This window comes from Mixophyes fleayi, chromosome 1, assembly GCF_038048845.1.
Source record: "Mixophyes fleayi isolate aMixFle1 chromosome 1, aMixFle1.hap1, whole genome shotgun sequence".
In the NCBI taxonomy this organism is placed as follows: Eukaryota; Metazoa; Chordata; class Amphibia; order Anura; family Limnodynastidae; genus Mixophyes; species Mixophyes fleayi.
Window position 1 is genome coordinate 255,138,272 of NC_134402.1, and position 15,758 is coordinate 255,154,029.

The 15,758-nt window shown below is 40.6% G+C and overlaps 1 protein-coding gene across 2 annotated transcripts in view; it reads right to left on the reverse strand.

The window, feature by feature from the left end:
* Positions 1 to 15,758, reverse strand: part of FREM1 (FRAS1 related extracellular matrix 1) — a 189,892-nt gene that overhangs the window by 39,306 nt on the left and 134,828 nt on the right. Inside the window, exons 27-30 of one of the 2 annotated variants that reach the window (XM_075209801.1) lie at positions 13,640 to 13,784; positions 9,872 to 10,001; positions 6,328 to 6,400; positions 1,006 to 1,173 (exon numbers count right to left, since the gene is read on the reverse strand). In XM_075209801.1, the coding sequence (XP_075065902.1) occupies positions 1,106 to 1,173; positions 6,328 to 6,400; positions 9,872 to 10,001; positions 13,640 to 13,784 (416 nt within the window). In that variant the 3' untranslated portion in view covers positions 1,006 to 1,105. Of the gene's footprint in view, positions 1 to 1,005; positions 1,174 to 6,327; positions 6,401 to 9,871; positions 10,002 to 13,639; positions 13,785 to 15,758 lie in introns of those variants that run through there. The other variant, XM_075209793.1, reaches the window with a different exon arrangement.

The following is a 15,758-nucleotide window of genomic DNA, read 5'->3' on the forward strand; positions in this document are numbered from 1 at the left end:
TCTTGTAGGCTGGTTATACTGTCACGGTTACAAACAGGAGTACAGCTAGGAGTCACGAATATGGTGAAAACACTCTGTTTATTTGCAGAAAAGTATAAATAGCAGGTAATCCAGAGCAGTAGTAAATACCAGGTGCAAGCTGATGCAGGAAATAATACAAATGTTCAGAAACCAGCAGGTAAACAGCTAATGCAGAGAAGCAGGAGGTATGAACAGGTTCCAAGCAGGCATGAACAGGAGGAGCAAGGCAGGAGGAAGAATCCACAGGTTGCAACAAGGATATGACATCACAGGATGGGACAACAATAACCAGCAATGTGTGCTGGGAGTGACAGGTATATAAAGGGAAAACCACACCCAGGTGCATGGAATAATTGGTGAACATGAAGGTTAACCCCTAATGCACACAATAAGGCACAATAGCAGCACCTCTGGTGAATGGAGGTACTGCCAATACAAATACAATAATAAGGACAAAAAGGCAGGAGCTGCCATGCAAAGCAGCATGTAATGCATAAGCTGTAGGCAGATCGTGACATTTTGTTAATAAAAAAAATCCATATTCAAAAGCAGCTTACACTTACTGTATATTGATTTCTACTGGGAGCAATAGTGTAGATGATTGGACGGGTATTGCCTGATACTGTTTCCCTGGGTGTTTCTTCATATTGCTTTTCTTCAGAGATAAACGATTTTTCATGATTTACATGGCACTGAGTTTATCGAAGAAAATTTTGTCTACCACGATAATGATTATTTTCTTGTGGTATTCTCCTTCCTATCTACATAATTGCTGTTTATGTCAGCAAGTTCATGTTCCGTACAAAGAGGTAACCAGCAAAATATTATCCCATAAGTTGGTGGGAAACGGCTACTTTTTGCTGTACCTCATATCTAGGAACCTTGACTGTACCCTCTCCCGCTTACTAATGTAAGAAGTAGAGATGCTCCCGAACTTAGCAGATCGGAGTACCGAGCCGAGCCAGCTCTGTATTTTCATGCGCCTTCAGAATTGAAAACGAGGCAAAACCTCATTGTTACATCGTCAGATCTCGCGAGTTTTGGATTCTCTATGTACCGCCCTCCACGGCGATACATCGCAATTTCACAGAGAGACACAGAAGGGGTAGCACGGTTCTTGGCAGTCTCTCGTGCAGTTGGGTAGCGTCATAGCTAGAAAAGAAAGAGGAGGGGTAGCAGTGTTCTTCAAAGTCTGAAGTGACATTCTACTGAGTTATAGCTCGCACAGAAACAGGAGAGCTCCATTGTTCTATTGCTAATTGTCATTGCTGAAATAGAAATAATAGGGCTGTCAGTCTTGTTCTAAATCTGCAGTCATATTGTACTGTGTTATATAGCTAACACACACAGGAGAGTTCCATTGCTCCATTGCTAATTGTCATTGCTGTAATAGAAATATTAGGGCTAGCAGTCATGTTCTAAATCTGCAGTCACATTGTACTGTGTTATATAGCTAACACACAAACAGGAGAGGTCCATTGCTTCACTGCTAATTTTCATTGCTGAAATAGAAATAATAGGACTGGCAGTGTTCTTCCAAATCTGCAGTCACATTGTTCTGTGCCATAGCTCACCCAGAAACAGGAGAGGTGACAGGGTTCAGTGCTGAAACATAAATTGCAATAATAGGGCTGTCAGTGTTCTTAAAAGTCTCCAGTGACATTCTACTGTGCCATAGCTCATACAGAAACAGGAGGGGTGGCAGTGTCCTCGTCACTCTCCAGTCTTCAGTCACATTGTTCTTGTCACTCTCCAGTTTCAGTCATTTTGATACTAATCCCTCTACCTCATGTGCTAAAGCCTATGTTGAAGTGCATAGTGGTTTTAAGTCAGGGAAACAAAAATGTAAATTAAAAGTATGTACCTTTTTAGAGAAAAAAATCACCTCTCTAATAAAGGTGAAAGTTTACTGTAGAAAAACATAAAATTGAAACAGGCCATTCTATACAAAATACTACCAAGCATACCAGCATCAGCTAGCTCCCTTCCCTCAGCTAGATCTCAGCACCTGTAATCTACACTGTCATCATATTCACCCTCATCAGTGTGTACATCATCCTCAAACAATACTAATTCATCCTGCTGGAATCCACCATCACAGAAGTCTTTGTACTTTGATGCAATTGCCTGTAATGGTCTTCCTCGTGGAATTTGTAGTCCATTTTACAGAAGAGCTGTCACGATTTTTGGGCAATTCATTTAGACCAGACCAAATGTCAAAATGTTGTGCTGACTCATCTGCATCACCACTGGGTGTCTTGGGAAAGCTAAGCTTTTTCCTAGCAGCAGTTTCCAGAGAAAGTAAAGGAGGAGACATCGTTGTGTCATGTACTACTTGAGCTGTCAGCTTGCTGACCAGGAGCTCATTGCATCTCTTGAAATCTGGGTCAGTTGGACAGAAAGAGAAAACATAGCTCTTAAACCTAGGATCAAGCACAGTTGCCAAAATGTAATGATCCGATTTCAAGATGTTGAAAACTCTTGGATCCTGGCAAAGTAAATAAAGTACTTATTCTACAAGTCCAACATAGTTGGCGAAATTACTTTGTTTCATTTCCTCCTTCAATTTCTCTCGCTGCATTTCCAGAAGTATAATTAAGGGAATCACTTGACTCAAGCTAACCGTGTCTGCACTCTCTTCACATTTGACTACTTCGAGTGGTTTCAGAACCTTGCACAACACAGAAAGTATTCTGAACTGCGGTGGACTAAAGTACATTCTCCCTAAATTATATTCTTCTTGCAGCTGCTGCATTTTCCTACATGCTGTTGCAGAATGCTGAAAGTGATCCTAAATATTTCGGGACACAAACAGCATCTCCTGCATGTCACTGTCATTTTTTAAAAAGTTCTGTACCATCAGTTGATTGCATGACAAAAACAGGGAATGTGATGGAATTCCCCCCACTATAATGCTCTAACAATATTGGTGGCGTTATCAGAAATCACATATCCTCAGGAGAGTAAAAGCAGGATAAGCCATGTTGCAATGACATCCCTTAGGTTGTCAGCGGTATGCCTCTTAGTGAAGCAGATGATACACAGAGTAGCCTGCCTCTGATAGATCTGGCGTTGTTTGTTAGATGCTGCTGCTGTTCCTGCTGCTGAAGGCGATTTACCAACCCAGTGGGCTGTCACAGTCATAGAATCTTTAGTTTTCCTAGTTCTGCTTGTACCCATATCTGTGGTTAAGTGTACAGTGGGTAGAATGGCATTTTGTAGCCCAATAATTTTATTTTTTGTAACCTCCTGGTACAGGTGAAAAATTGCTTGTCTAGTAAAATGGTGTTGAGATGGAATTTGGTAACGGGGATACAGGACCTCAATTAACTTATTCCTGCTCCATTAATGGTGGATAATGGACGCAGATCGAATACTAGGATAGTCGCCATGGCGCCTGTGATCCGCTGTGCGACTGGGTGACAGTTGCCATACTTGCTTCCTCTTGCAAAGGATTGCTTAACAGTCAATTGTTGTAAACTACTAGTAGTCTTCTTCTTGGTCTGCTTCTGGGTCGAAGATCCACCCCCAGCAGCAGGAGCAACAACAGTGGGCCTAACGCTCAAGGATTCTTCTGAGGAGTCCTGGATATGCGAGGAGTCATCATGCCTTAGCAACTTGGATGCAGGACTAACTCCGATCACTAGTGATGATATTGATGATGAAGGTGTTGTGGGTGTAGATTGCAGGTGCTGGGATCTAGCTGAGAGAAGAGAGCTAGTTGATGCTAGACTGCTTGTTGCTATTTTTTAGCATAAGTTTCTGATTTTCAGAAAAGCTTTCCATGAACTTGCTTCAAATGGCATAACATGGATGAGGTTCCTAGATGGTTAAGTTCCCTACCTTTACTGAACGTGGCTTTACAATGCTAAAAATGGCTAGACAACTGTTGTCAGGATTTGTGTAAAAATAATTCCACACATAAGAGGTGTTTTTTTGGTCTTACAATGGCCTTCTTCTTATCACTGGCAAGAACTGCTTCCACTGGTGCATGACTTTCCACAGTAGATTTCATTACCAGCACTGTATGCTTAGGTGCCTTAAGTCCATTATTAGGTTGTTTTGTGGGGGCCCTAACAAACTAAGCACTTCAGCCATAAAAGTTGCACTCCCTGGAGCACTTGCTTTGTTAAACTGTACATGTCCTTTTCAATATCTGATATAAGGGTGGGTGGGAGCGTCCAAGGACAATTCCATCTTGGAACACTTTTCTTTTCTGCTACTGCTGTGTGGAAATGTTTCCTAGATGTGCTATGAACTGCCGTGTGTTTGTGTTGTTGCACTTTCGCTTAGCATCCAGCCAACTCGCTGCAGTCTTTGTCCAAAACTGGATCAAAATAATATGGTCACTTGTGGTGTTCAAAATTTACGTGATTTTAGCATATTTTACCTATTTTTTCTAAAAAATCCAGATCCAAAACCAAAACCAAAACCAAACCACGCAAAGGCGGTTTTGCCAAAACCAAAACCAAAACACGAAGTTAATCCAGATCCAAAAACCAAAACAAAACCAAAACACGGGGGTCAGTGGAAATCTCTAGTAATAAGTGAGTGTGGGGAAGAGCGGGTGGGTCATAGACCTCATTTCTCAGTAGGCTGGTGGCTCCTATGACTACCTTAAGGTTCTTTTTCTAGGGGTGGGGAGTTCTTACTAGGAAGTGGCAAAGTCAGGACCCTAGGACCTGGTTCTGATTGGTGGTGCCGGCTCTGCATTGCTGTGCTTCCTCTTTGAATGTGCAGTTTATCTGATCAATCACTCTCCTCCCCGCGTGACATCATCCCCTTCTTTCTCCCCTAAGCTTGTGACAGCCTCCCCCCTATATATGTCACATCTTTCCCCTCCACATATGACAGCCTTCCCTGGTCTCCCCCTTCCCACCATTTAGAGAGCAAAAGCCTCCCAATTTTTATCCCCTGTCCCCCCAGCATGTGACATGCTCCCCCTCCCTCTATGACAGCCTCTCCTTCTGTCTCCCCCTTCCCTCTGTTTGACAGCCAGCCTCTCTGTATCCCTTCTCCTTCCCCTTAGCATATGACAGCCTTCCATTCCTAATGCCTCTCTCTCCCATCTGCATGTTACAGCCTCCCCCTCCATCTCTTCTTTGTGTGACAGCCTAGTGATCACCACCCATCCGCTATCATTATACACCTATGCTACCACTGCCAGCTTACACCATAAATACCCTATTACTGGACTATCACTGCACTAAAATACTCAACATAGTAGCTAACGTGTCAAATGTCAACATTTTACATTAAGTAGAAAGTACAATCTCTCTGTATTGTGCAAGGTGTCACTAGCCATTCTCTTTACTGTACAGTGATCAATAGAAGGCTCTCTGTATTATGCAGGGCTCACTAGACGTTCTCTGTATTGTGCAGGGGTCACTAGTGTTCTCATTATTGTGCTATGGCTCTCTGTATTGTGCAAGAAGTCTCTAGGCATTCTTATTGTGCAGGGATCAATAGAAGGCTCTCTGTATTGTCCAGGGCTCACTAGATGTTATCTGTATTGTGCAGGGCTCACTAGACGTTCTCTGTATTGTGCAGGGGTCACTAGAAGGCTCACTGTATTGTGCAAGGGTGGCTCAAAGGCTCTCTGTGTTGTATAGGCGCTAATTGGTTGTTTATCCCAATATCTATATATTTATTGTGATCAGGGGCAAAACAGTGCATCACTGGACCCCAAAGCAAACTTAGTTAGGGGTTAGGGGCACGGTGAAGCTACTGTAGCCTCACTCAGCCTGGCAGCTTACAGACCAGGGGCCTTTTCTGAGCATGCGCAAACCACTTTGTGTTCCTGCATTGGGTCCCCTTCACCTCCATAGCCTGTCATAGCCACATCCCCTGCAGTTCCACCCTCGATCATAATAAATTTCTTAATATTATTTGTTTGCTACCGCCCAACCCTATCGGGATGTATGCATGGCTTCACAATTCTCTACTTTTGAAGAGGGAGCTGCAAGCACCTAACAGACTTTTCACCGGTGCCTGATTAATGTACATGTAAAAAACTGCTAAATATATGGAGGTGCAAATCAAATGTTTTTATGTGAAAGCACATGAGCATTATTTGCATAAATAGGTATATGACATCACAAAACAGCATCTCCGCTGCAGGCCTTTCAGCACTTTTTTCCTCTACATAGTAATAACAAGACCCATCATATTATACACCTGCACTCACCCAAACATAAGTCATGTTTAGTGATATGGAAGACTTTCCTGGTCTACGAGGCATGGATCCGTTATGTACATTTTCTGTGCAGTGCACCAGAGGTGAGTAATCAGTTTTAATAATTTTACCTGGGTCAAACTGTATGAGTCTAGAAGGACTTGAAGAAAAGTCTTTCCCATCCACTGCACTTATTCCATTTACCTTTAAAGTAGAACAAAACATAATATTATTCAGGATGAGGAATTACTTTATATACACAGTTGTATGCAAAAGTTTGGTCATCCCCGGTGAAGTCACATGTATCATTTAATCTCTAAGTGAAAATTAGTTAACAAAGCATCCGCAGAGTATAAACTATTTCTGCACATTCTAATGTAAAATTACTATTTATTTTATTTGAATTTAACATATTCATAAATATTGAATCAGTGCATATGTCATTTGCAGCAGTTTGGGCACCCTGTTAGTCAGTACTTAGCAGTATTTGGGGAGGCATGGTGACGCCAGAATTTAATATTACTCCCCCATAGTTTTTCTTTTTTTTAATATCGACGGCAGGGGCCTAGAATTATCAGAAACACCCCTAGTTTAAAGGGGACAGCCCCTACAGTCACTACTGCATGACAATCAGTCTGGCAGCAAATACAATTGCTATTAGCTGACAATCAGTACAACTGCAGTTCTTGGTCTGGATTCGCGATATAGCATTGCCAGATCTGACGAGATTGGACTAAAAACTGTCCCCAGCTGCATTGACAGGAAGCTAGCAGCAACTGGATTTGCTACCATGCTGTCTGTCTCCAAGGAAGATTGCTACAGCACTGGAGAGAGAGAGAGAGAGAGAGAGAGAGAGAGGAGAATGGCCTGATCAACAAAGATTGCTGTGGGAGAGGAAGAGAGAGGACAGGAAGAAATGGCTGAGGGAGGTACTGAAATGGATGGGGGTTGATGAAATGGTTGAGCGGGGTGATTAATTCTCCGGGTTGATTAAATAACTGGGGGTGTCATGAATTAGCCACTGGGGGTTCATGAAATGGCTGAGGGGTAATTCATTGGCTGGGAGTGTGGGTGATGAAATGACTGGGGAGATGAGTGGTGAAATGGTTGGGGGGATGGATGTGAAACTGCTGGAGGGTGTCATGAATTAGCCACTAGGGGTTGATGAAATCGCTGAGGGGGTATAAGCAATTGGCTTGGGGTGATAAAATGGCTGGGGGTTGATTAAATGGTTGGTGGAACGACATAATCTCTGTATTGTGTAGTGGTCTCGAGGATGTTCCCTGTGGTCTCAGCGGTCACTAGAATGCTAAATACTAGTCAATTGGGGACGGCAGATGTTTGTATTAGATTATAACTCTGTGACATATTTTCATACATTTTATTATTTATATATTCCTGTGCTATAGGGTAGTTTTATCTGGCCATAATGAAGTGTTGTGTTTGAACTAAAGAGTCTGATCATTCTAAGTTTGTTAACATTTGCATTCTAATACAATTGTTCCAGATTTTTAAAACAAGACCCCAACTTTCCAGAAGCCAACTAGACGACAACAAAATTAATAACAGAGAACAGTACAATCTGTCTAAATTTGAATGCTGTAGAATACTCTGGAATATTCCTTTAATATGTGTGTGTGGGGGGAGAAGGGGGGGGGTTGAGGGGGGATGCAATGATTAGATTAGCTAAGAGCAACTAGAACTCCTGATCAGGACCTGTCTGCTGTGGTCGTATAATTGTCTTTTAACCTAGAGACTTGGTGAACATGCAAAGTACATATAATGTGGATGTAGGTGAAATTTCTGTAAAAGGGTGGATGGCAAATGGTATATGGCAGAATCATTATACATTTACACAAATGTACATGAACACGTTTTCAAACAGATGTTTTATTATGTAACAATAACAATAAATTGATAAAGTGTGACCTTTTATTGACCTTTCCAATAAAATCCCAACATCAGGCCTCCACTGGAGACTATATAGCTATAGTTATAGTTACTATACTATTCAGTTACATACATCAGACAGTTACACACATCAGTCAGTTACACACATCAGTCACTCTCGGTCTGTGTGTGTATGTTAGGGGATTTAGTCTGTAAGCTCCAATGGGGCAGGGACTAATGTGAATGAGTTCTCTATACAGCACTGCGGAATTAGTGGCGCTATATAAATAAATAGATGATGATGATATAGCAGACGTGTCAAACTCGCGGCCCAAACACATTTTTTTGCAGCCCCACATTACTATGGAAAAACAAGTAGAATGCATCCCGTGTTTTATTTTATTTGGTTAAATTACTTAAAAATTCACTGAATACGAACTGTTGTCGCATGCAGTCTGAACAGTACGCTTTCGTAATTTAAACGAACTGCTTGGTACTTGGTAATCTGTGACTGTTTGTGCTCAAGACATTATCATTATTTATTTGGTAAGTTGGTGTCAAAGTACATTTATATGACAGTTTGTTGATTGTTTATCAACTGTATTACCCGTTTGTGCTGACGATGGTTATTTATTTCTTTTTAGTTTTCTTGCGGCTCACACAATCTGAGACTTTGATTATTTGGACCAACTGGGGTTTTGAGTTTGACATGTCCGCTACACAGGAAACAGTTATGAAAACTGGTTCGCAGGTAACTGCATAAAAGGCACATATACTATTTTTAGAAACAATGTTGTGTGTGAAAACAAAACCATTTTTCCTTGCCAGACACCATTCTAACCTATAGCTAACAATCAGATGTTGCATTAATTTTTTAAACTGTATTAAAAATGACAAAATCTGATTGGTTGCTATGAATTACAGCATTGTTTTTTAGATACAGGAGAGCAGAGGTTACTATTATTATTATTATTATTAATTTTTATTTATAGGGCGCCACTAGGTGTCCGTAGCGCCGTACAGGGACAAATGAGATTACAATACGAGGTGAGACAGCACAGTACAGTAAACAATAATCACAGTAACTCAGTGAGCTCAAAGCACCGCTAGAGGGGCGGAGGAGGGGAGAGGGGAAGGTCCGCCAACGACGGAGTCTAAAAGGGAAGGCACGGATGACAGGGAGACCCCTAGAGGGGAGAGGAGGGAGCGAGAGGGGACGCGGGAAAGAGGGTCCTCAAGGAGGACCCATTACTACTGTAATGTTAGTCATACTTGCTTGGGGAGTCCTTCCATAAAGTAGGCCACCCTCATAGACTCCCATTCTTGTGAAGTGGGCGGAGCATTGCTTATGCAATTTGCATAATCAGAACCCACCTCTGTTTTGTGAGCACCAGATTTGTATCTCTGCGCAGCATTGGGTGGGGTGAGGGTGTCACCATAACTAACCCTCCCACTATGCATTTATTGCATTGTTGCGGAGTGGGGCGGGCCATGATGAGGCATGTTCCTCTCACTTGCCTTTTGGACCTGGATCAACCATGGGGTAGGTCCAAAAAGTAGGCAGTAAGTAGTGTGAATATTCACATAACCAGCTAGAAGATTTGATAACTCCAGAAAACCTCTACATTGCCTCTGAGTTTTTATAGCCTCATATATTTTTTCGATCATTTTCGACTGTTGAGTAATAGTCTTCTTCAACGGACGATATGTGTCTCCAAACAGTGCAACTACATTCAGCATCAGTATGTGTTTAATACAAGAAATTTTAAGACATTGGTGTATTACCTTTAATGAAATAAAAGCAGAGTCTACAGGGTAACCTCTCCGTGTGATTTTCAAAGACACCACTGCCTCTGTCTCACACACCTCATATATAGCCTGGAGCAATTCAATGTGAGACCATTTTATTTCCAAGCTGTGAAAAATGAAAAGACTTCCAGTGAAGTAATTAGTGCAGGTCACATTAGTGTTCATGCTGACTCATCCATTGATATGGGTACAGGTTACAACTCCCATTACAACAACGAACATATAAAACTTCCACTTCTAAGAGAGCAACTACTGCTGCTCTCACCATGCTGCCACTTTAGCACAGACCGAAGTCAGAATTTTTTATGTTTAATCAAACAAAGGGATTTAAATGAAAGAAAAATACCCAACTATAGTATCTAAATATATAGTATGCATGGCATTAAAAATTAAACCTTTAGAATACAAATGGACTTAGCTTAGAGCTAGTAGGGTTTTATTCAACAGTAATTGCTAAATCATGAATCAATGCTTGCATTTCTTTCTTATTTTAAACTAGCTTCTAGCATATAGTATACTCTTTCCTGACATAACAATAAAGGTTGTGTATATATTTTACTTCAATTTTAAAAGATTGTACTCATAAGTAACCTTTCCAAGATAACTTGGATTAACCCAAACCACTGATGTTAATATTCTGCATTAAACAGTATCATTTCCCTAGTACTGAGCATATATTTGAAGAAATTGTACCATGATTAGAAACTATAGAAATGTTGTTTTCTTGCATGTAAAATTAGAATTAGTCTAAAAAACTAGACTAGAGTAGACAGTGGGGTTGGGGCATATCTGCGTACTTGCCTACTCTCCTGGAACATCTGGGACACTCCCAAAATTCTGGTAATCCCCCTGGACTCCCAGGAGAGTAGACCAACTTCCCAGATCCTGCCTCACCTTTTGCAAAGAGGGCGGGAAGCAGCCTTGATGCTGCGTTTCGCATTATCAGGCCTCATGTGGACAGGTCATGATGATGAGATTCGTGTAAACAGAGCCCTGACGTTTTTCCTGCAAATCACGTCATCACCCCCCACGAATTTGCCCTTTGGACCTCCTCTCCAGGTGAAAAATTAGACTAGCATGCTTATATGTTCCGGAGCATTTAAACCAGGGATTCCAAATTTAATTGAATTTGTCTCCCTTGTCTCCCTAGTAATAATTCGGACAAACTAGCCTTCCATATATCATTTCTCAACCTTAATAAAATTAAAAGAAAATGTATAAAGTCTGTACAAGATGGTATTATATTGTGATATTGTCTCCCCTCTCACTGTGACCTCATCAACAAAGATGAAATTTAGAGGTAAACATTTTGTTTATGAAAGGTACCAAATACAAGACAATATCACAATATAATACCATCTTGTACAGACTTTATACATTTTCTTTTAATTTTATTAAGGTTGAAATAGAGACCGTGTCAACTTTAGACATCATTTAATCACCAAAACTGCGATAACCATCTACAACTGGCGGTGGGCCTAAATCTTTCTCCCAGTCCAACTCATGTTGTAAAATGTAAACTAAATTATTAGATTGCAGAATATTATATAAATTGGATATAATCCACTTTTTCAGAGGGTTACAATAGCATAAGCATTCACATCATACTTGCTGGAGGGGGGATTCAAGGTGCTAGTGTGGGGAAGGGGAGACAATACAATATACAATAATTCGATAAGAGGGGGCATATAGATTGTCCTGCTATATGAAATGAACTTTGTGCATCCAACTTTTTTATGTTTTGAAGTGGGGTTGGTTTAATTGTATTCAGCAGAAATGTATTACTTAAATGTTACAGTCAAAAAGACATGATCATTCCAGGACTATTCTCCCTGTACCAAATTATGTTGAAACATAGGACAAGAGGGACATCTGCTGGTGAACTGTGTGTAACATTCCTGAATACAACAGCTGTGTTTCATGCAAAATTGTAAAATCATTGCAAGCAATTAACAGATCCATTTTTAGTGTTGGATTAGACAAATTGAGCACATTCTAAAAACCGAGATTACCATCATCTAGATTCTGCAATGAATAGTCAAAAGGAAAGCAGAAAAAAATTACATAAGTCTATGAAGCCTGATATGCACACAACACTCTGGACTAGAAATATGAGAAGGGCGCCAATGTATTTCTTTATGGAGGGACTCAGTACATGAAAATAGCTATTTATGTCAGGTAAATTAAACTGATAGAAAATGTATGTTTATTCATATAATCTAAATGTGTGGACTGTGTTGCTGCAGCACAATAGATATGCTATTTAAGGCTATCCTATAGATTGTAAGCTTGCGAGCAGGGTTCTCTTACCTCTCTATCTGTATGTATCACCCAGTATTTTCTTATTAATGTTTGTTCCCAATTGTAAAGCGCTACGGAATTTGCTGGCGCTATATAAATAAATGTTGATGATGATGGTTTGAGGAATGTTAAATCCAAACAATTCTATTTGCACATAATTTGTGAATGACACGTGGCTTTGAAACCCTATTTCTGAACCTGCTACAATTAAGACAGCACAAATACGTGTAACCAGTGCTTGGATCTGTTGTCGTGAAGAGGTCAATGAGGTAAACTCCAATCCAAACCCTTGCAATGAACACTAGTGTATAAAGCAGGTAGCATCTAAAAAACATCTACACAATTTTACAATAAACTTTATTAAATAAATGTCTCCACAAAACCTTTGTTTGATTAACCAGCACACTAGCACTTAATGCTGTTAAATAATAAATGCTGGAAGTCTCACCTCTTTGTCTGTTTTACCCAGTTTCTTTATTAGTTTACTGTGTTTGTCCCCAATTGTAAAGCGGTACGAAATATGTTGACGCTATATAAATAAATGATGATGATGATGATGATGATGAAGTCCCGGTGACTCCGCTTCACTTGCCAGTTAATCACAAGTGGCTTGCTGGGAAAAACAAGTTGTGATTGGCTTCCCAGTGAAGGGGAGTCACAGAGACACCTGACTTTGATCAATTAGCCATGGTCAGCACTAGTTCGAGAGTGGATGGTTTTTTAATTGGGAATTTTCTTCTCCATGTGCACTGCTTCGAATCAAGAAACAAGAACAAACAAAACAAGATTTTTTTATATTTAATAAAGTGGTGAATAGGGGTTTGGGGATTATTTTATTTTATTCAATTTAAGTTTATTTTAAAATTGTGGATATGTGTTTTAGTTTTCACTCTTTTGCTAGAATGGGTAAGGGTCATTCAAGGGACCACTGCTGAGACAAAGTGGTCATTCCAGTTGTCCCAATGAATTTTTTGCCCAAACCCAGAGGAACAACTTAGCACTGACCCTCATAGTATTCCCATTGAAGTGGAAATCAGTGCAAGCTGTTTAGCACTGGGGTTGATTGAGGATTTGGAGAAGGTGGCATGCTACCTGTTTTTTTATTTATTATTAGTTTTTTTTACTGATTTTACTACTCCTACACTGAGGTCAGGGGAGCTATTTCCTTTTTACGGATTTGCAATCTGAGTGAAATTTGCTAAATTTTTAGATGGAATTCTTTCGAACTGCAGCAAACAGAAATTCTGGGGCTTAATTCAGCACATATTGAGATACAATGAGACAGCAGAACAGGCTTTCACTGGTATGATTTGTTACTAGAAAAGGAAATGTCTAATACAGACTAATTTAAATCCCCTTTCAAACATTCAAGCAACTGAAATAAAGGAAAGAAATCTATGATCAAGAAACACATCAAGAAATATTCTATTTATTAGGACTTACACTTGAGGTGTAGCTGTGTTGCCCGCTGGATCTGTAACTTGAAATTCCACAATATCATGGAACACGTCAAGTGTTGGATTTATAACATATAATATGGATTTTCTGTTTAAATCCTTTTGAGTGAATTGTTCTTTGATAAATCTGCCTGGCAAGACAAAGGTTATTAGTTGAACTCAAAGATATAAAATAAATGAAATATACTTATACACTTGCCACCAACCGTGATATACAGGGCCGGATTTACCGCTAGGCAACCTAGGCAACTGCCTAGGGCCCAGCGGTACCCTGAGGGCCCTGCCAGAGCTGACGGTGAGCAGGGAAGGCAAGGCAGAGGGGCCATCCCCCTCTGGCCGCCAGCATAACGCTAATAAAGGATTTAAGAAAAAAAAAGAAGAAAAAAAATAAGTCAGCTGACCGTCGGGACCCGGCAGTCTCTTCTCCTTCTCTGCCACTGAAAATGACATAGGGCGTGATGACGTCATCACGCCCGACGTCATTTTCAGTGGCAGAGAAGGAGAGGAGCACCGCCGGAGCCAAGAGGAGGAGCAGTGGCAGCGCGCCATAGAAAAAAAGAAGTAAACAAGAAGAGAACAGAACAGAGAAAAGGAAAAGGAAATTAAAAGGTAAGTTAACTAACGGAGGGCCCATGAAAGAGGAATTTGGAACAGGCATTAAGGGAGGGGGCATGATGACAGAAATGTGGGGCATGAGGGGCATAATAATAGAATATGGAGCAGAGGGGCATAATAATAGAAATATGGAGCAGAGGGGCATGAGGGGCATAATAATAGAATATGGAGCAGAGGGGCATGAGGGGCATAATAATAGAATATGGAGCAGAGGGCCATCATGGGCATAATAATAGAAATATGGAGCAGAGGGGCCCAATAATAGAAATATTGAGCAGAGGGGCATGAGGGGCATAATAATAGAAATATGAAGCAGAGGGGCATAATGATAGAATATGAAGCAGAGGGGCATGAGGGGCATGATGGCAATAATTAGTAGCAGAGGGGCATGATGGCAATAATAAGTAGCAGAGGGGCATGAGGGGCATGATGCCAATAATATGTATCAGAGAGGCATGAGGGGCATGATGCCAATAATATGTATCAGAGGGGCATGAGGGGCATGATGGCAATAATATGTATCAGAGGGGCATGAGGGGCATGATGCCAATAATATGTATCAGAGGGGCATGAGGGGCATGATGCCAATAATATGTATCAGAGGGGCATGAGGGGCATGATGCCAATAATATGTATCAGAGGGGCATGAGGGGCATGATGGCAATATTATGTATCAAAGGGGCATGATGGCAATAATATGTATCTGAGGGGCATGATGGCAATAATATGTATATGAGGTGCATGATGCCAATAATATGTATCAGAGGGGCATGAGGGGCATAATGGAAAAAATATGTAGCATAGGGGCATGATGACAGAAATGTGGAACAGGCAGTGTGAGGTGAAATAAACAAGGGGAGAAAAAATATGGAGGGCACAGTGTGATGATGAAGGGTGCACAGTGTGATGATAAAAGGGCAAAAGCATGATGGAGGGCACAGTGTGATGATGAAGGGAGTACAGTGTACTAAAGGGGAAACAGTGTGAAGGAGGAGCAAAAGTGATGTGTTGGGGATATTTTTTTCTCTTCTGTACTTCAACTTATTTGGCGAAATACATTTTTTGTAGGAGGGAGCTGTGAGAGCTTACACAGGCTCAATGTGCTTGGACTGGGCGTGCAGGGAATGAAGTGACATCATACGGAGGATCGAGGTAGACTGCGCAGAGTTGGGCCAATAATACCAACCGTTAGGGAGTGAAATAACCTTTCTTTTCATCAGCAAACGTGAGTAATGAAAAGTAATCATTGTAACAGATTATTGAAAAAACTCCTATTATTTAAATGTAATTAATTAAAGCTATGTATAACATTATTTGTGCTCTGTTTTATGTAAGGATTTAATTAAACGTTAATATTTATTGCTATATCATTGTCTGCACTATCTTCTCCAGTAGGTATTAACAGTTAATATAATCTATGCTTTAAAAAAAAAAAAAAAAAATAATAAAAAAAAATGCATTGCTATGGATTGTTTCACTGGGGGGGGGGG